The sequence below is a fragment of the Calidris pugnax genome, unplaced genomic scaffold (genome assembly GCF_001431845.1).
Source record: "Calidris pugnax isolate Ruff unplaced genomic scaffold, ASM143184v1 scaffold1, whole genome shotgun sequence".
NCBI classification, from domain to species: domain Eukaryota; kingdom Metazoa; phylum Chordata; class Aves; order Charadriiformes; family Scolopacidae; genus Calidris; species Calidris pugnax.
In genome coordinates this window covers 8,053,742-8,075,570 of record NW_015090800.1, presented here as the reverse complement: position 1 = coordinate 8,075,570, position 21,829 = coordinate 8,053,742, and the positions used below count along the sequence as shown (strand labels likewise).

The 21,829-nt window shown below is 39.1% G+C and overlaps 1 protein-coding gene across 1 annotated transcript in view; it reads left to right on the top strand.

Moving 5' to 3' along the window:
- The first annotated feature begins 8,178 nt into the window (after positions 1-8,178).
- The window catches only part of MTPN (myotrophin), a 51,878-nt gene continuing 38,227 nt past the window's right edge, over positions 8,179-21,829 (top strand). The window contains exon 1 of the mRNA XM_014937449.1: positions 8,179-8,516. Within this exon, the coding sequence (XP_014792935.1) occupies positions 8,445-8,516 (72 nt within the window). The 5' untranslated portion in view covers positions 8,179-8,444. The remainder of the gene's footprint in view (positions 8,517-21,829) is intronic.

Sequence of the window (21,829 nt, the reverse complement as noted above, 5' to 3'; positions counted from 1 at the left end):
GGTTTGGACAACAGTGTCTCCCTGTGGCACCATGACTGCTACTGTTACTGCTTGCTATTTGTTAAACATCACTAGTGAAAACTTCAAAACCACAGAAAATAAGGAAGTTATTGTCCTTGCCCTTATATTTATAAGCAGAGAGTCGTTTTATCAAACATGTTAGAATACACAAAACATTCCCCAAGGTATTAGAGTATTTAAATCAGCACAAACATGCCTAACTGAATGAATTTTCCTGTGTCATATTGAAGGTCTTTTGTTTATTCTCTGATGCCCACGGAACAACAAGCAGACCTGTGAACAACCTAGATAAAGCCAGGACCATACTGGTGTGAAATGGTACGTCTCAGGGGGAAACCAACAGTCCCAATTTTGTTATGAAATGTACTGAATGGAATATTAACACACATATTTCATCAATGCTTTCAAATATTCAAACACTAGATTCTTTGTATATAATCTGTGTGATTGATTTGGACATTCTGAACTTGAAAACTATGGTTTTGATTAAAGAAGATTTATTCTATACTTCAGAATTGCAACCTATGTAATTTTTAGAACAATGGTAGCTTGCAGTAAACACACAGACTATATACACTGCAAAATCTCTGTACAATACTCAGGGAATTGCATTTGCTTCTGCTGCTTACAGCTTGATCCATTTATACTGTTCCATAAAACATTCAAAGGGCAGAAATTCAGCGTATTTCAGCTCTTTTATGTGTGTGATATAAATGCTCATGTTTAAGTTTCATTTTGTAACTTGGGATGTTGTTCAATTTGTTATTTGAGTTGAAAGTGGAGGGTTTCAGACAGTGCTTAAAGCACTAAAAATATGATTAGACTGTTCCAAAATAAACAAGATTCGGAAGCCACTGTCTCTCCTGGTTGCAAAATCTTGCCACCATGAAAAAAGGGCATCCCAGTAAATTCTCAGCTTATTAAGGGTAAGAAAACCCTACCACACTGTGAACTACACAGTCAATGAGTGGAAAATTGCAGATCTAAGCAGCAGCAGCTCCAGAAGCAGGTTTTGCAGAAACTCAAAGGGCTCAGCTAAAAACAGACCTATGATTGTTCTCTAAATAAAAGGCACCGATCTGGATGGAAATGCAAATGGCAGCAAAGGAAGGGTTAAGTGTAAAATACTTTATTCTGGCTTCTCTTGAAAGTTCAAAACATTGGTTTGTTTGTTTGTTCCAATTCCAGTACTATCTAACCTCTCCAGTTGTTCATTCACCAAACATAGAAGTTATACCAACTTAGACTCACTTTCCAAACTGTAACTTTCACACAGACACCTCCTCTGAATTTGGACAAAAATACATGAGAAGATGTCAATTATTTTTCCTCAATGGCTCTCATTTCTAGAAAAGGCAGAATTTTGCTATTTGCAATTCTTGTCTATAGAGCTAAGCATTTTCACTTTTATAACTTTTTCTAAAATCCTAGAATTTCACCTACAGAATTAGAATTTGGAATTATCTCCACACAGCTGAGCAAGTTCGAGAATCACTTACTTTTGTGTAACAAGAAAATCACAGCGGTATCACTTTTAGCAGCCAGTTGTTTGTTGCTTTAACAGCAAGTACTGTGAGAAAAATGATGTTGCGTATGTTTCCTCTTTGTTAGTATCAGTCCCTAATGCACCCACCTCATTTGCTTACTAGCAAAAGATTTCATCTTTGTCAGCACTGCAAAGCCCAAACTGTTTTGAAAAAAGCAAACTGCAACCTATTCAGGCTCTCGCACCATCAGCAAAGCTTTGGGGGAAGTTCTCCTGATTGTGATGCTCAGCTGTACTGAACAGTGCCTTGCTTTGGAACACAGACTGTGTTGTCACTCTTGCCAGTATAAGCTCTCCAGTTTAACCCTTTGTTGCAACAGTTCACTTGAAGGCAATTTCATTCTTCAAAGGGATAATCAGTAATAGTGGTTGGTCCTTTCTACCCATCAATTGAGAGCTGGCAGCTGGAGCACTGCTTCCAGTTTCGGGCTCACCAGAGTAAAAAGGACATTGACATAATGAAGTGAGTTCATTGGAAGACAACCAAGATGATAAACTGACAAACAGATGCCACATGACAAAAAGCTGAAGGAAATTGGCTTATTCAGCATTGAGATGACGAGGTTACAGTGCGTGGAGGGGGATCTTACTGCTGTCTTTAACTCAAGAGAATAAAAAGACAAGACAGAGCCAAAGTCTTCTTGAAGAGATAGGTACAGGATTAGAGGTAACAAATATACAGCTACAACAGGGAAAAAATAATTAGACATAAGGAATTTTTGTTTCTTTGTTTGGTGGAAGCAGTCAAATATCAGACCAAGTTGCCAGGAAAAGTTGTGGTTTCATCACACTTTGAGATATTCAGAGCTTGACTGGAAAAGGCCCTGAGCCACCTCCTCTAAATTGCCTCTGCTTTGAGCAGGGATTAGATCAGACTACCTCCAAAGGTTCCTTCTATATATTCTATCATTTTATTTTTTAACTTAGAGAAATAACTGAAATTTTCAAGAGATAATTTCTAGAACTTCTATTTCCTGTGAACTACTCCTGAAAAGAGAAATAAGGTTATAGAAAAAGGGTATCTTCTCTTGGGTGAAGACACAAAGACCTTAGTTAATTTTAATCGTGGAGACAGTAATAATGATTTATACCCATACTCCTGTAAATAACAGAAGAGAAGGTACAATACTTAAACATGAAATAAACAAAAGCAAACTATACAAACCTGCTGGCATCTACAAATCATACTGAAAGAGAGAAAGCCTACAGCTGAAAGGAGATCTGTACTCTGTGTTAATAAATAAGCCCAGACTGGTTATTTATGGATCACACCTCCAAACCATTATTCACCAACTGATCTTACTGAGCGTATTTGTCAACACTGATACAATCCTTGCTTCAGTTTTCAGAGCCAGGCCCTTGTTTAGCAATTGCTAAACTGACTGCCAGATCACACTTACTAACTAGCATCCAGGGAAAAGGTAGCTCCACTCCATGGGAAGATGCATTTCCACATCATGCTGCCCTCCCTCACTACCAAAAGCTGGCACTCAAGTTATTGCATTATTTTCCAAGGTCCAGCCTTATTGGGATTCGCGAGCAAGCACCCAAGAACTGGAGCTATATGTCTGACTTTGCTTCCCCTGCTATTTCAGGGATCACAACAAATACAGCCAACAGTTGCTGGGCTTCCCTGGCTGCAATCCTGTTTGATCTTGGGAGGGAAAAATATAACTCTTATTTCCTTTTCCTTTCCACTACCTCCTCCTTCAGACACTTCATATCACAGACAGGCAAAGATAAGCCTGGCCCCGTTATATATGTGTGTGTGTGTATATATATAAAAGTATGTGTATATATATAAAAGAGTATATATTTACTTTTCAAATATTTGCACAGATTTTCTAAAAGTTAGGAAGACATTTATTTGCAGTAATGTCAGCAAATACTAAACGATTTCACCAAAGATTCACTCAGCTAAAGAAAATTCAGGGAGAGATGCAATAGTTGTCTTTTATATCCTATACAATAAGGTTTGAGATCCACGGACCAAAACCCAAAACCCAAGACTTTGTTGGCTAAGGAGAAATAAAAATGTTGCTGAATTCAAAAAGTAAGGGGAAAATAGTAACATTTCTTCTCGGATAATCTCCACTACAGACAAACTGCACCGAATAGTATAAATGTGACCAACGAATAAACAGAAAGTCAATCAATTGTCCAGTTTTCACCTGTCATTCCTAGACCCCTTGTGTCAGTTTCATAACTTTATCTAGTCTGCTTTCTATTAACTTTAACTATCTATTAACTATCTATTATTTTCTCCCCAAAAAATGCATTCTATATGATGATATTTTACATTACTCCTTGGCTATTGTTGCTGAACTAACAGCTATCATGTATGAATTGTTTGGCATTACACAAAGCGAATACAGTTAATATGAGATCAAGCACACATTTTTAAATAACACCTGCAAGGTACCAGTATGTATCCAAGTCTCTTGCTTGCATTTTTATGTTGTTCTGTTTTTTATTTGGATAGCGAAATTCAGTGGATTGTCTTGTATTCCAGACTATTTGTGTACTGCATTTCTGATTTATACATGCATATGCATTATATAATACTAACATTGTATAACTGAATACAATTGATAACAATGAATTATGACTTGTCGAAACAGATAAATCTAAAGGCACATTTCTATGCAAAAGTATATTGGAAAACACATGAATATATATGCAAAAAAATAATGATGTTTATATTTCCTAAGTAAGATTCACTTACGGAAGTGAAGCTCCGGTCAGCAGAGGAGGATGAGCAGTTATGTAGGCCTTCAAAACAGGGTTTAATCAGTAAGCAGAGAGATTAATTTCATCTCAGCAGGAATAACCGGGCTAGAGAAGGCACAGTCTTCTTACACCTTAACTCATTATCATTCCCTGTCTCCTCCAGCCACTCAAATGACAGGGCAACACATCTTGTGCTGCTTCTCAACTTTTCTGGAGCATGCAGAATAGAAATAACCCATTTTTAATTAGAAAATAAAGGACAGATTCATAGAGAACATGCAAAGATATGCTCTGCTGACTGCGATAATGTTCATTCTTACTTGTAATACATTTAGCTTTTATCTCTATCAAAATACAAATGGCAATTTGTTTAGGGGTATCCTTTACACTATAACTCTTCTGGAGTCTGACTTGCATGTTGTGTTGAAAAATCTGCTTATAAGACTAAAATACTGCTTTGAGATATGGAATGTCATCAAGGAAATGCTTACATCCAGGAAGCCAATGTAAACTCTACGGCGAACAGTTATGACTCTCTCAACAATGAGCTAATTCTCCAGACCGTGAACTTGCAGCTGACCTTGAGCTTTGGCTAGTATGGTTAAAGACAGTACAAAGAGGAGGTCCCTTCCACAAATGGAAAGTAGTTCCACTACTGCTTACAAGAAAGACAGATTAACCAGAGGAGTGTAAAAGCAGTTCTGAGTTTAAGGATTGTAATCAAACCCAGGTGTCATAAATGTTATGTTTAGTGCTGCATTTCTTTTCAAGTATCTGTAACTTTATAGTGCTTGCAAGAGAAAAAAAAAAAAAAAACACTCAGTTTAAGAAATTCCTTTGCTAAATGTTTATTCATTGCATTTCTTTCTCATCTTTTTCTGATTAATATGTCTAAGAAGCAAAGTTCTTACATGGAAACAAACCTCTAGGAGTTGGAACTAAACAGAAAGAAGGTAAAAGAAAAAGAAAGAGGGCTAAGGCAGTGCATTCAGCTTCTAAGGCATAGAATCATAGAATCGTAGAATTGCCTAGGTTGGAAGGGACATTTCAGATCATCTAGTCCAACCATCAGCCTAACACTGGTGAAAACCATCACTAAACTGTATCTCTAAGCACCATGTCTACCCATCTTTTAAATACCGCCAGGGATGGTGACTCAACCACTTCCCTGGGCAGCCTGTTGCAATGCTTAATAACCCTTTCACTGTAAAATTTTTTCCTAATATCTGATCTAAACCTCCCCTGGCACAGCTTGAGGCCATTTCCTCTTGTCCTAAATGACATATATGACAGCATCCCATAGTTAGAAAATGGTATCAGGTATGGGTTTTTATTTCTAGATGCATGCCTTAAAGATCCAGTATTAGTCACCATGCAGACAAAAGCCATTTAGAATTTGGGCCTGAAGCTAACCAGTGAGTGTAACTCCAGAAAATGCATGCATCAGGTAGGGTAGGAGGGGAGAAATGTCCAACTAAACCATGTATACTTTAGGTAACAGAACTTGTAGAGAAAGAAGGAAGCATGAAAGTTTTTCTGCTTCAGTGATGAGATAGGAGTAAGGAGAACATAGGGAAATTGCTGTTAAAATTGAAAGGCTGGATTCACAGGCTAGTGAGTACAAATATAGCAACAGAAGTGTTCAGCAACCTTTTAAAAAATATGGTCACAACTCGGTTCCTTGATGCATATTAAAATATCTAAGTAAGTATCCAGAATTTTAAATATGTTTTCACCAGACCTATTAACTCAGGATTATTTAGACTTCCCCAAAAAAGGAAGAAATCGGATTTAGCCTATTAAAAAAATCCAAACTAACTTACCATTTCTCCAGACTGAAAATTAAGAACTGAAAAAATTGTATTTATGCACGTCTGGGAGCATTTAAAAAACAACGCAAGGGCACTTGACCATATGATTTCACAGCTTTTTGCTTTATTTTCCTTTAATGACATTAGGAAAAGGAACAAGGACAAACTCATGTATTCCAAAACTTCTCAGTTTAGAAGTGAAATCAGCAATTAATCTGACTTGAAAGGTTATAATTTTTGTTTCTTTGCAAGTAACATTCAAGCTATTTCAATTAAATACCATTTAATCCCTGAGAAAAATCTGCAAAGCCCTACATATTTAACATTTCTGTGGTTCAGAAATACAAAGAAAACACAGAAAAATCACAAGCTGTACAGCACCACCACCCCCTCTTACAAATTTTCTTTGGCTGTATGGTGGAGTGTCTCCTCCTTCTCATTAAAAAGAGCATTGCTACCCTTAAACAGTATCAGTAAATGTTCATACTGTTGCCAGACTGGGCATGCCAGGAACAGTCACAGCAGAGCAGCTTCAGCTCCAAGGGTGTTCAGGATGTTTGGGGATTGGACTAGATGACCTTTAAAGGTCCCTTCCAACCCAAACTATTCTATGATTCTGACCCTCTGCTCCTCTATGTTAAGACCCCACTTGGAGTACCTCATCCAGCTCTGGAGTCCTCAGCACAGGAAAGACACGACCTGTTGGAGCAGGTCGAGAGAAGGGCCACAAAAATGATCAAAGGAACACCTCTCCTATAAGGACAGGCTGAGAGAGCTGGGGTTGTTCAGCTTGGAGAAGAGAAGGCTTTGGGGAGATGTTACTGCGGCTATTCAGTACTTAAAGGGGGCTTATAAGAAAGATTTGGACAAAAATTTTAGCAGGACTTGTGGTAGGGCAAGGGGTAATGGTTTTAAACTAAAAGAGGATAGACTTAGACTACACATAAGGAAGAACTTTTTTTTTACAGAGGGGTGTGGTGAAACACTAGACCAGGTTCTACTCTCTGCTACCCCGGCAGTACTTAAAGGGGGCTTATAAGAAAGATTTGGACAAAAATTTTAGCAGGACTTGTGGTAGGGCAAGGGGTAATGGTTTTAAACTAAAAGAGGATAGACTTAGACTACACATAAGGAAGAACTTTTTTTTTACAGAGGGGTGTGGTGAAACACTAGACCAGGTTCTACTCTCTGCTACCCCGGGGTGGTAGATGCCCCCATCCCTGGAAACATTCAAGGTCAGGTTGGACGGGGTTCTGAGCAACCTGATCTGGTTGAAGATGTCCCTGCTCATTGCAGGGTGGGGGGTGGACTAGATGTCCTTTAAAGGTCCGTTCCAACCCAAACTATTCTAGGATTCCATGACTCAGAAGGATGCTTGCCAGAGGGGGTGAGGAAGAGCGTCTGCCTGTTAAGCAGTTAAGCATGATTCACACAACAGGCTGTATGCCCCGTACGCAAAACATGTGGTTTCAGAAAACAGATGCAACCAACGAGCACCAACATATTAATTAATTACCACATACTTCCTTTTATCTCTCCCCGCTCATGTTTTGGAAGCATGATGGTAATTATTCGCAGCGCGTTCAGTGCCTCGGGTTTTGCAGAACGGCTGTTTAGACACTCAGTTCCTCAGTGGGAAGACACTTCAACAAGCAGTCCCTCAGCCGGTCGGGAGACAGGAACCGGCGGCCCGCCGCCCTCCAGGGCCCAGCGCGGCCTCATAGGCCCCCAGTCATACCGCAACGCCCCGGGCAGAGACTCAACGCCCCACGCACACCTTCCGCGGGGTCTGGGGCACAGAGTGAGGTAACAGTAAGCTGAATTTCCCAGGGCTCGCCTATCCGGCATGCGATGCTCAGCAGCCCCGCCGGCGAGCGGGCCAGACGATCGGCGGGGCCCGGCGCTGGCCGCGTCTCCATGGCAACCCCTGAGGCGGCCGGGGGGCGGGGCGAGGCGGTGGGACGCTACAGCGCATGCGCAGCGCCGCTGGGGGCCGCTTTGCGCATGCGCGTTGCGCCCTGCTCCCCCCCTCCCCTCCCGGCGTGGGTGTCTCGGTGGGGTGGGCAGCGGAATGGCAACCGGAAGCGGAAGCGCCGCGCGCAAGTAAACCGCTTTTCCCTTCAGTCAGGCGGACGCTGCCGCGCTTCCCCTCTGCCCGGCCCGGCCTCGCTCCGCCGCCCCCGAGCAACAACCACCCTAACTAACTGCCGCCGCCCCGAGCCACAACCGCCCGCCGGCAGCCAGCGGCCGCCAGCCGGGGGAGGGGCTCCTTGCCCGCCGAGCCGCCGCCCTCGCCGCCTCGCCCGCCCGCGCGCGCCTCTTGCTAGGCGGCCGCGATGTCTGACAAGGAGTTCATGTGGGCCCTCAAAAATGGAGACTTGGATGAGGTGAAGGACTACGTGGCCAAGGTAGGAGGAAGCGTGGGGTGGGCGAGGCGGCGCCGTGGGCTGGGGAGGGAGGGATGGATGTGCTGGGAGCCCTCAGGGCCTTCCGTTCTCGGGGCCGGCCCGGCGGGGCTGCGGGGGTGGCAGGAACCGCCGCTTCCCTGGGGACAGGCTCTGTGGGAACCCCGCGGTGGTGAGGGTCCAGGCCGTAGGGCCCGCTCCCTCACCCCCTCCTCGCCGCCGGCTCAGTTCCTGGCCTTCCTCCTTTTCTCACCCGCCTCCCTGCTCCCCTCCTGCCCCCTCAGTCCACCCTCGTGTGTTTATATGTCAGTACGGGAAACTTTGGGGATTGACAGCCCATATCCCAGTCCTGCCTCCCTAAGTATATGTGTATGTGTGGCCTCGGTTTGGTTATCCTTCCTCTCTGTGCCTCAGGGCTCATCCTTAATAGGGTGGTGCTAAACTACTGGGTGTGTTGAGGCTAAATTCATTAACCTGAAGTGCTTTGATATCCAGTTAGGGTGAGTGCTATAGCAATAGTAGACACCCGTGTAATGGGTGAAAAATCTTCAGGTACGTTGTAGTGTTTGGAGGATGAATTTTGTCCTCATTTGCCTTCACTTGTCAGTGAGGGTCATGTAGAAAAGGGCAAGATTCTGCTTTGGTGAATCCTCAGTGCTCAGGAATATTGCCTAGTAACTGTTACATCAGAGCAGAGGTTTACATGTAATTTAGCTGCAATTACTTAGATCGCTGAACAAGTTCATGATTGTCTTTGGGAGCTTGACACATGGTGACATATCTTGCTGTGATGACTTAAGTTCTTCCTGCTTCATTTGTTAACTTTGGTTGAAAGTTACCCAAACTTGTAGCGCTCTTGGCAAAAAGAAATGTGTACAAGTACTTCCAGCTGCTTTAGTACAAAGTCCAAGAGCTTAGCTTGAATAGTCTTCTCTGACAGTTTCAGCTGCTGGACTTTGCATCAAAGTGGCTGTGCACTCACATGCTCTGCTCTCTCTGTGAAGTGCTAGAGGTAATAACTGGGAATATTATAATTATCCCACTTCAGCGGTTTAAGGGTCACGTACCTATATCTGTGTAATAAAGTTGAGTACTACTTTGATATGTCTTATTTCTTCTTGGTTTTGGGTGCTTCCAGAGTGTTTCAGCAGCAGGTTTGTATTCTTGCTACAGCTTTTACAGGAGTACCATATATACCTAGAGAACTCTCTGCACACTAGTAATTAATGAATTCTTGTGTATCTACTGCTGAAGCAAAAACTTCAGGAGTAACCATCTTGAGTCAGCTTATATCTACAAGATCACTGCAGTACTATTTACAAAGCATTTTTTCTTGTATTCCCACTTCCAGAGTGGCACTGCAACTCATGTAGCAAATGGATTTATGTGATCACTCATCTGCTTCTGTGCAAAGTCAAATACTTAGTTCCATCCTCTACTGAAAGAGGCTTGAACCAGCCTGGGTGGTGCTGTAGTAAAGAGGCCGAGGGGCATGGTCTAGCTGCATTAATGAGGTAGAAATCTTTAAGAGAGAGATAGTGTCTGTGATTAGACGATTACAGTAAAAGAAGCCTACAATCCTTGAACAATCTTACATCTTAGAACTGCTTCTAATGTAGCATGTGAATAAACTGTGGGAATTTTTTGCTTATTTGTGACCTAATCTTGTTCATTCTTTTCTCCTGCTTGCAAATATACTTTCTATCACCTGTTCAGCATCCTACTTGCCAGTAACACGATAAGTCTAATGCTTTCTTTTCAGTCCATTGTGTTTTTCTTGACAGATTGTGGGCTAGTAAACTCTTAGCATGATTTCCTGTGGAAACAAAGCTTATATGAGCAAGTTTTGACTGACCTTCTTACTTCCTAGTGGCTTGTTAATTTTTTTGGCTAATTTTTGGTTTTACACAGGTGCTGGTGGGTTTTGTGAAACCAAATGAAGTAGAGGGAGTTACCTTCAGGGAAGGAAAGAGTACAAGAATGAGCTTATGTTTTACTGTGTGACAGGAAATATACATTAAGGAGGGGCATGTATAAATCCTCAGACTGAAGAAGAAGCCTCAATTGGAACTTCACATTGTTGGTTCCTAAATTCATTAAATATGTGAAGGCAAATCATGTCTTGATAGTTACAGTTCTTAGAAAAGTATCTTTTCCATGCTGCATGTTTTCTTGACTGTCTTTCTTATCTGTTATATGGCTTCTGCTCCCTGCTGCTTTGCTGTTCGAAGTATGATTTAATGTTTAGGAATTTTACTTATATAAACTTTGCAGTGGCTGAAATTTCCTCTATCTGTAATGTGGGAGGCAGTCATATATCTTACAGTCTGTTTCTTCATAAAATTCTTTCTTGTCTGTCTTCCTGAAACTTGATTTGCAACTTCTCATTTGTTTTGTTTCTTGTTTTAGTCTTGTTTCCTCATTAGTTGATGGGAAACAGTATGGCTTTTGACTACAATCTTGCAGTTTTACTGCCAATTACAATGTAAAGGGTTTGACCTCTGATTTTGTTTCATATCTGAGTGGCAGGGCTTGAAATGCTGACAGGATGACCCTGGACACTTTAAAAATAATAGTAAAAATGGATGTCATCAGTCAGGCTGTATGAGTTGAACTCTGATAATCAGATAATCCTCACTTGTGTGTAATAGGCTGTGGAGGTTCTGTCTTTGGAGTTATTAGTATCTCTCCTTTTTCTAATCTCAGCTTTGGTTAGTAGGTACCAAGAGGAGGGGAGCTTAATGGCTTGCAGACTTTGATTCAAACAACAGGTGAAACTTAAAGTGAAAACCTTTCTTCTCAATTGCATGCTTTATCCTCTTTAAGTAGAAAAGGCTTCTGCAGCTTCAGCAGTTCCTGAACAAAGAAAGGATACAGAAGCAAAAGAAAGTCTCCATTTGCATTTTATGTATTTCTTTGTAAACAGATCTTGCATTCTTCTAAAGATACTTTCTTCAGAGTTTCACAGAAGCAGTAGTTTTGAGGAGTGACAGTGAAACGGACTAATGCCAAATGATACTGTTTTGTTGCTTGGCAAGAGATCTTAGTGCTGCCAGTCTGTGCATTTGGAAGACATTGCTGGCTTCTACTTGATAAAAATGTGAAAGATTAATTGTAAAATTGGAATAGCCCTGTAAGACACTTCTTATTGGTCTCTTTCTTGACTTGTAATCGTGTCAGCTTTTTCTTTATGGTAAATGTTACTTTATCCTTAAGTACTGTAGTTAGTGTGTTACACTAACACTTAAGTATGGTGCCATCTATTTTTATGATAACTAGATGAAAAAGTAGCTTTTACTGTTTGCTTGCTTTGATGTCTTCCTTTCGAATATAGCCAGCATATGTTGTCTTCAGAGATGTCTTTGCAGGAATTGAAGGAATTCTGCACTCTTCCCACATACATCCACTCAAATTTTTAAAATTCCCTAAGAAAGCAGAAGCTTTCGTAGGAACAGATGAATCAAATGTGCAGTTAAATGGGTAAGGAGGACCCACGCAGATTAGAGAAATTTGCTTCCCTCAAGGGAGGGAACAGGGTTAAAAAGTAGTACTTAGAAGAAGAGCAGGGTGAATTAAGCCTGCAGAACTTCTTAACATGAATGGTGTTTGCTCTTTTTCCTTTTCTTTATCCTCCTTCCACAGTGGAATGAGATAAGCTGTACAACTACTTAAAAAGACTTCTCTATGAACATGTACATGTAATGTTCCAAATCAGCAGTGGATTTTTCAGGCTAAGTATAATTCCTGTTCAGTCACTGGGCACAAAGTTTTTGGCAAGACAAACTTGTAAGAAAAAGGTTACAATAAATATTTGTTCTAAAGTAATTTCATCTCCTATAGCTTAACTGAGAATTTCTCACTTCACGAGCTGCTGTAAACCCCTATATCATTGCTTCCTAAACATGCCATTGCTTACAGTTATGTTTGATAAATCATCTCTACCTTAATACTATAAGAAGATAGGACAGTCAACCAAACTGTGGCAGCATTAGATTTTTCCTGCTGGGAGGTTGAAGTGATGGTAGGCTGTAAAACAAATGTTTTTATAAAGTATATATGTGTGTACTTGCCTGGTGGCTTTGAAACAAATGTTCTTAGAAAGTATGTATGTGTGTACTTGCCTAGTAGGCATTTCTTGTATTGAGTCTTGTTTTTTAAAGAACAAAGCAAACAACCAAAACCAAATTCTTAGAAGGCCTTCAGTAACTCATCTAGAAAACAGCAACAACCTATGTATCCTTCACAAAATTGTGATACAATGGTCTTGCAGTTCTCTGGGATATAATGATGTTTGAATACATGTCTTGAAAAATGTGGAAAACTTGACTACTGCAATACTAACTGAAATGACTAAAACAAAAACATTGTTTAGAAATACCATTTTCAAAAAGGTAGCAGTCAGCAGTATAGTAAAGGTTTACGTGTTGTGAAAAAGAGAACAGACCTAAATATGACTGTGAGAAGAATTACTAGAACGGAGAAATAAGTATCTTTTAATTTTTGAGTGGTAATCTCTATTCTTTTGAATGTCTGTTGAAATGAGTTGTACTCCTTCAGAAACAAACTAAATGAAAAGGAACACTTAAATGGTCATTATATATAGATGGCTTACTTGAGTTACAGATTAACCATAGCATGGATACATTGAAATTCACCCAGTCTCACTATATTGAATTCTGCAGTGCACTTCATTATGACGGCTGCTTTGAAATCGGCATTGTCTCAGTCTGGGAAGCAGTTTTCTTGATCTGAAGTGACAGGGAGCCTGAAAGCCTTGCTGGATTACAGTGCAGCATGAATATACCTCAGTAGTTTGTCCAGGAGTATATCAGGGCTAGCACTGACCTGGGAGCTGGTGGACTGAGTTTATCCCCTAGGGAGCTTCTTGGATATCTCTGTATTGTAACTCTTCAGTGTTACGCCAATACTTGTACTGTGTGAGTTTTTATTTATCTGGAGTATTCTAGGCCTTCTGTTATTTTCCTCTTGACCACTGTTGAGTGTGCTGGAGTGTGATTGCTAAAGATAGAGTTTTGTTTTACTGCTTAGTACTACTTAAACTTGTTCGATTTATGTTGTGTAAATTTGAACATGATGATCTAAACCTTTCATTTATGAAACAGAGTTGTTTGCTACAGTAACCTGCTCTTAGCAGGTTCTATGTTCATGGTAGAGTTACTTCTAACTAAAATGCCATAAATGCACTGGAAAAAACTTTCAGAAGAGTGCAGCATGGCAGCTACTTTTCAGTAGTGTGTACATAAGACATGTGAGGTTGATGGAAAACACCTTTTCAGGATGGCTAATTAATAACCCCAGTCTGACCTGAAAGAGTCTGAGGATATGTGGCAAAGAATTGCTCACAAATATTAATAGTTTGTGCATCAGTAGTTTATAGGAATAGTATGGAGTAACAAACTCAGCTGTAAACCTGGCATTGTGGTGGAATGTGTGATTCAATAACTGAATGAACATCCCAGAATTCTCAAATCTGTCCTTTTTGTGAAGGTACAGATATAATTGATTATGAAGCCATTTTCATCTGAAATGTAAATGGATTTCATGATACGACTGATCACAAATCTGGAACTTCTAAATGTAGTAGTATCTTTCTGAGATGTTGACATCAGGCCTATGATCATTTTGTTTGTTCAGTTGGCTTCTGTGCTCTGAAACTCGCAGTGGCTTTAAGAGATTGCCTAACTATGTGACTCATGTTTGACTTTTTTATGCTTAAATAATAATAAAAAAAGTACTTCCTTATTTGTTTCTGTTTGAGCTGTTCTTACTATGCTCACTTGTCCTGTGTCTAATGGATGTTTGCTACAAGAAGTGAAGAGAGAGTGATCAAAATCAGATTTTAATAAGACATTTCTGTTGCTGAAAGTTTTACTATTGTGTTCCACCCCCTAAATTGAAAGTGAATTTTATCTCTGCTGTGAATATATCCTGTTTTGTCTGAGTTTGTGGTCTTTAGCATGATAACTACAACAGTACAAAGTTAGGAATAGGTTATGAATAACAAGCAAAGAATTCAGTGGTGTGAGGAAAACATTTGCTTGTAGTACTACTTCTTTTCTTCCCACCCTCCCTTATTCTAACCTCAGTTCTCCCTCTTGTATCAGTTTTATCTTTATTGAATCCTTGTTTTTCAAGTCTAGCTCTTGTCTTCCAATTCAGTTAGTTAATTTTGATTTCAACAGGAGGGCATGCAGAAGATGAGAAGCTGTGTAAAAGTACAAGAGAACAGTTAGGCAGTGGTTTGTATTATGTCTCCATTTGGAATAACGTGTGGAAAGATGTCTTAGTTGTGAAGATTATGCATTGAATGTTGACGTGAGTACCATGGACTTGGTAAGTCATGCAGGCCACAGAAGTAAAAATACCAAATGAATGGATCTTGCAGCAGTATCAAAATGGATAAATAGGGAATCACCTGGACGGTTCACAATAGTTGAAATAACTTCTATGTGCTTATTCTGAAGGAGCATATTCTTAGCTGTTAAGATTTCAGGACTTGAAGATCAAATACTCTAGCTAAGTTTAAGCAGAACATAGTAGACCCAGAAATGCAGGATTCTCAAGTCCAAGAATTTTTATGAGACTCAAAGGCAATTTAAAGGTGTAGAAGAAAGATTGGAAGAGAAAACTTGGGAAAGATACAGAAAGCTGGGGGACGTATAAAATTGTATTGCTGAAGTCACATACTCATGTTTTTTTTATATGCATCCCCAGCTAAGTGTTCCTAGCATTTTTTTTAATGGCTTTATGTTTGTTTGTTTGAACTTCTAAGCATGTGTGCAGACAAAAGTGTGAACAAAGCTACTTCTTTGTACCTAATTTGTACACTTCCAAAGTTGAAGGTTAGCATTAAGTTCTTCTTAATTTTAGTTCCCTGTAGGAAAAGCTCCATCTTGAATGTGGTATTTACCAGTCAATAAAATTCTGTGGAAAGAGGCTGTTGTCATTTGTGTAGACAGATCTCCTATTACTAGGACAAAAGCAGTAGCTGGTATTAAGAAGTGCCAATAACAACAATTGTTTTTCTAACAACTTGCAATTTCAGCAGTTTTGAACAATTAGAAGCTTTTCTGCTTTTGCTTCTTATGAAGAGTGGCAGGTACAAATTAGCACAACTTATATTAAAAAGTTTGAAATCTTTATTGGATGCTGGATATGCTATTGGCTCTTTTTACTGCTAATTAATGCTAAAGCCTATGTTGATTGCAACCACTGATGGTGAATTCTCCAATCACATGCTAGAGATGAGGAGAGAAACAACAGTTTTCCTTAAATGTATAAGGGACTAATATCTCAGTTGCTCTCTCATGCAGTGAAGATCTGTAGCACTCTGACTTGGAAAGCAATCAATAAGCCCTATTGAGCAAGGTACAGTTCTTGTAATTCTCAGTTTGTTTGGAACATACTTGTGTAGGTTTTGGGGTGTCTTGTTTGGGCTTTTTTGTGGGTTTTTTGTAGTTGTTCTTCTAAAATAAAGAAAAGGTCAGCAAATAACTTGATGTTATCCTGGAAGCAGTTAAAATCCTGATGAAGGAGAGTAGGGAGGGAAAGAGAAATATGGTCTTGTAAACCAATATGCACATGAGTATGGCTTTTAAGTAGCTTGGTGGACTTGGGGTTTGGTGCTTTTTAGCACTTAGCCTGTCCTTAACGGTCTTTTGTGTGCAGTGTAACTCTGCAGTTCAGTACAGATACATAATATGGCAAGGATTATTGCATTTCTCCAAAGAAAGCATTTTTGTAACATTCTTGCTGCAGCAAGAATTAGGGTATGGTCTAGATTTTTGTCTTCACTTATAGCTGTTGCTGCCTTCCTCACTGGTTACAGGCCAAAAGGGAAATGGTAAAATCATTTTACTTAGCCTTCAGCTACACTTTGAAAATCAGAGTAATTGCATGCGGTGGCTAATAAGCTGAACAGACCAAAACATCACGAGAAAAGTATTCTGGAGACTTGCTTGTCGTACTTCCAGCCAAAGTTCAAAGAATATTCTAAAATGTATCTAATTATGGAATCAGTTTATAAAACTCAATTGTGTGCTCGAAGTTTCTTATGGGCTAAGATTGGGTCTTGATAATTATTGTTAAATGACTGATACTTTCTTCCTCCAAACTCCATTAATTTATGAACTTGCTTTTTAACACAGGTGTGGCCTATAATTTAGTGATTAGTGTCAAGGGGGAAAGATGAGCTGGAAGGCTATTTGAGACCAAAGATAGAGAGCTGCCCATGGAACAGTTACCATCAGCATATCTCTTCTGAACTGATTTGTTAATAATGCTATGAATGCAAATATCATAGACAATAAAAGTTTTAAAAGGATTTTTGTTTGTTCAAACCCAATTCTGGTACTTGATTCAGGTAGTCCAATTGGGAGGAGGAGATTTCAAGTCCTTATATAAAAAAAGTCTGGTTAGGAGAGTTCCAGTGAGGTGAGATCTATGCTTCTGTATATGCCCTGTATAAAAAAATTTGCAGGACCCTCTGTATTCAAGTGGGGCATCTGGGAAAACCTTTGTTTCTTGGATTGCTGATTTGTTAATAACTTTAATAATAATATTAACTCTTCCTTGGTGAATGGGATGGATATTTAGCATGGTTTAAAAAACTTGGATTTCACCTGTAAAACATTAATATCTATTACTTAAATTTATCTTGGAGATAGTAACTTAAGAGTAAATACATTTAATTTCAAAGTATGTTCCTTTAATTAGAGTATAACATGAAACACAGTATTTAGTGTAGTTCCTGTGGCAAGTTAGACTGTATTTACTAAAGCATTTTCAATAGTAATCCCTGGTGAAATCTGGAGAAAATAGCTTTTGTATATGGATTATTTAAATTATAAAAGTGTAATATCGATATTGGTAAGGTTTAATGAAGCTGAATACTCAAGGTGTATATAACTAGTTTACGGAGCCATTCTGTGGATGTTAATGTGTGTGGGGTTTTTATGTATATACTGCTTAGAAAGCAGCATTCATTTTATGGATTTAAAAATAGCTTTCCTGATCAAGTTTTTTTTACTTCCATGTTTTGCATGATTCCAATCATCACCTGCTTCTGCATGTTATCAAAAGTCTGTGTTAAGCCACTAACTTCTAGAACTCATTAATGCTATTTTTGCTATTTCATATCTTTTTATGCATTGCTATGTGAAGGAAACAAACTCAATATGCACAGGAAAATGACTGCTTAATATGAAAACTTACTTAAGAGCTAAGCTTCATTGCTTTGGGTTTGACATAACACTTGATCTTGCCTTGGACATATCCTGTGTTCAGATTCTAGAGAAGTCAGTTGTGCTTATGATGCTAAGCCCCAATTATAACATTTAAATTAAGTATTTTTTTTTAACTATAGCAGTAATAATTTGAAGATACACTCATCTTTCTGTTCATCCTCTCATATGTTCATGGAGTACAACCTTAAGTTTGGGAACTCATATTTATTATTGTGGGTTGTTTTTTTGATATTTTTTTTGTTAGTTTTTTTGATCATGCATAGAAGTCAAAATATCAAGCTGGCATCTATTGAAACTGAAACCAAATAGCTGGTGCCTGCTGTTCTCCTAGAAGGAAATCAGTCATTTCCTGTGCATTCTTTGGACAACGTGTACTGAGGATTTTAATACAGATGTTGATGTTGGGGATCTTACAGTAACTGCAGATGCTCTAATTCAGAACTAGCAGCTAAGTGCAGATTGGATGGTAATGGCTTTTATTCTTTGCTCAGCTGGTTAACTTTTGGAGCAATGATCTCATGATGGAAACAGCAAATTTGCCATTACTAAACCTGTGGATTTCTTTATCCTTGAACTTAATATGTTACTTCAGTACAAACTTAGTGACACCAAGGAAGTGAAGCATGGTACAATGTATTTTTATCTGTTCAAACTTGCTTTCAGAATTCCACAATTAGATGATCTGACATGTTAAACTGGAGTTTGTGTGAAACTACATGAAAGGTGTGTTGTAGATTTTTTCTGTTTTGATAGTGTCATCTGTTGCCAGCCTGCTGATGGTATAGTACTGAAATACTGACGCCTCATCTGATTTCTGGTTTAAGTATGGTTGATATCTCCTGTTTAGCAATTACCTGGCACCCACATGGACCAGAATATTTTCTGCCTAGAGTAGAATATACCCTTAGTATAGAGTGGGTATCATTGAAATAGGATCACCCGAATCAGATCAAAATGCAGCAGTGTTAAAACATAGAGTCGGGCCAATCACTTCCAGAGAAAAACCCTTTTAAGCCAGCTGTGAAAATGGGCATACACTGTATTCAATGGATACAGTATTTAACACATCTCTTTAGAGTTTTATGTCAAGGTCGTTAGACCTGGCTGTGATTCCTCGGAACCATTTAACCACTAATTTTTATTTTTCGTTGTGCCACATGATCATGTCTGATAGACAAGCCCTGGTGCTACAACAAAAGTATTTTAACTTTAATTGCAAATTCTAACAACTCTAAGCAGAGGTATCTTAGAATGTGTCTGATGATCAGCTGTTTCAGCTCATGATCTAGAACATTTAGTGCACTAATGCTCATCAATTAAAGTACTACTCTGGACAGAGAGTCTCTTGTTAGAAGAAATAATACCTTTGTCTGCCACAACTTATTCTGTCAGAACCAGTTGCTGCCATTACTGTGAACTGTTGCCTAAGAGGCAAATGCTTTTGGGCCAAACTTTTAAATAGGAATTCATAAGAGCTGAGAAGCTACAAAAATGGTGCCTTCATTCCTGTTTCATCACTTGCTAATGCAAATGATGAGTGGTTTCCACTATTTGTCACTTGAGTCTTACACAGATTAAGGATTTGTCAGGGGAATAATGCGCATACTAGACATATGTGAAGCCAGGACTGTAGCACAAGTTTCTAGAAGCTGTAGCTAGGGAACAGTAGGTTCATTACTGTTCTACAGAACAACTCGTGTATCAGGTTAGTTTGTCTCTAAAAGTGCTGATGCAACAACTGAAGCACAAACAGCTCAGTAGTTCAGTTTATTTAGCAGTTGTTTCTAGACTTTGTGTTCTTTTGACTGAGACAAAGGACTTCAGATTGCATTTGGTTATGGTTGATAAGCTACATGCTTGTATACCACTAACAAATAAAATCTGAAAAGTATGCCCCTTTTTGTTGGGGTAAGCCAAAATAAATATAGGGGTGCTTATAAAAGCTTTTAGAGTACTTTAGGTACCATATCAAGACATGCAAAATTCAGTATCAGGTTCATAATTAATTTTTTTAACTTGTGTAGACCAAGTATTGATGCTTCTGTCAAATAGAATTGCAAAGTAGATACCCATTTTAAACATACATGGATATCTACATCTTTCTGCTCTGGTTGTAGAACTTGCTGCAAAATGACAAGTGGAGAGACTCACACCATCATCAGAACAGATAACCCTTTTTGATAACCCAGTGAGGGTCTTCTAGCAGGAATGTTATGCTGAAATTCCTTGAGTAACCTTTTTTTTCCAGCTTTTTAAATACTGGAGCTCAGATGGATGTGGCAAGCAAAACTAATAGCAAAGACTAGATGTGGATCCAGAACAGCAATGAAAACTTGCTACTGGTGTCTTCAGCCTCTTCCACAGAGATTTAACTTTCTGTATTCAAGAAGTTCCCTTCTCGACATCTGTTCATTTAATTTTGATTTTTGATGATCTTCAGGATTTCTTGTGGATGTTATTGCTATTTCTGTTTGTTACAGTAAGATGTGATAAGACCGAGGTGTGAAGTCTGCTTGTCCCAAATATTCCCCAAAGCATACAAGGTAGAAAGAAGACAACTGGGAGAAAATTCATTGTTGCTCCAGTTTATGAAATTTAGAGGTTGGGGAATAAAAAACCCAGAACCATCAAAAAGGTGTTATTAAATACCTCTTACCATGAACACAAAGATAATCGGTAGAAAAGCTTAGCTAATGCACTTGCTCTCAGCTGTTACACAAAAAAACAAAGCACTTCTAGATCTTCTGAAATTCTCTAAGTGGAAAGTAGTTACCACATACAATAAATGTAGGTCACTTGCTTCTGTTCAGTTGTCCACAGTTGACTGTGATCCACTCCGGCTGCAGTTGGAAAACTACTGGAATGGTCAGAATTTGCTGAACCACTAAGCAACAGCAGCACTTGTCTCTTGCTGTGGCAGGCTGAATGAGACAGGGTTATGTTAATTTATTTAGTGGACTGAAAGTAAGTAATTCTTGAAAATATAGAGGATTTAAATGAAAACTTGAATCCTGCACAAAATTTTTGCAGTTGCCATGGGAAACTGCCTACTTGCAGTTACAGTGAGCTGATTTCTCAGCTTTGGCAGGAATTTACTGCTGGTTTTTAACTGAAGAAATCTGCTTCAAAATCATAAACAATTCACAAGTTACAACACTTAATCGTTTTCCTTCCTTCTCAGCTCTTTGGACTTCACCCAGCCTTTGAGTTACTAGATATTTCAAGGTGTTCTTGCTTTTGGGTTGAATATTGACCAGGGGCAACAGGTCGTTTTTCTTGTGAATCAGAAAAGAGACAAGAAAACTTGACTCAATAATCTTGCTGACCAGAACATGTAGAAAACTGCTGCTTCTCCTTAGGCCTCCTGCATTGTTTGAGTAGCTCTTTTAACACATCAGTTTGAGTGGAAATGTGGTATTTATCTTTTTCATCTGCTCTGCCTGATTCTTAGTTCTGCAATCCCTGAAGCATCATATGTCAGGAATCTTTTCCTCTTACAGGAACAACAATTGTACAAAAGTTTAAACAATATGCTGCACTGACTTGTGTTACAAGTTGGTCACTTGAATTTTTCTTGTTTCTAATTAGTTAAAAATGGACACGAATGTGCAAATGGTATGTTACTCTAGGGCTATGATGAAATGTCCAGTACTTTAGTCAAGAAAGCCATTTTTGTAAGATTCTGCGTTAGTGGTTCAGTTGTCTTCAGGTTTGTATTGAGACAGCTGATGTGAGTTTCAGTCATGGATGCAGATATTTAACCTCTCTGCTCTACCCAGCAAAAACTGCTTCAGGCTAGTGCTCCATTTTGGTTACCATGACAAAATTTCTAGAGAAAATTGTGTAACCAGCTTGGAAGAAGAGATTAATTTATTGTCCCTGCTGCTGTTTTGAGTAGTGATAATTTTAACCCTTGAAAACTAGAAATAAGTTGTTTAGGAAAAGCCATTAGGCCTGAGTTACTGAGTTCATTTTAAGGGTGTTTACCTGTGAAAGTTCTGGTGTGGCTTTTGGTTGGCTGAATCCGTTTATATCTTGGCAGGAATGAAA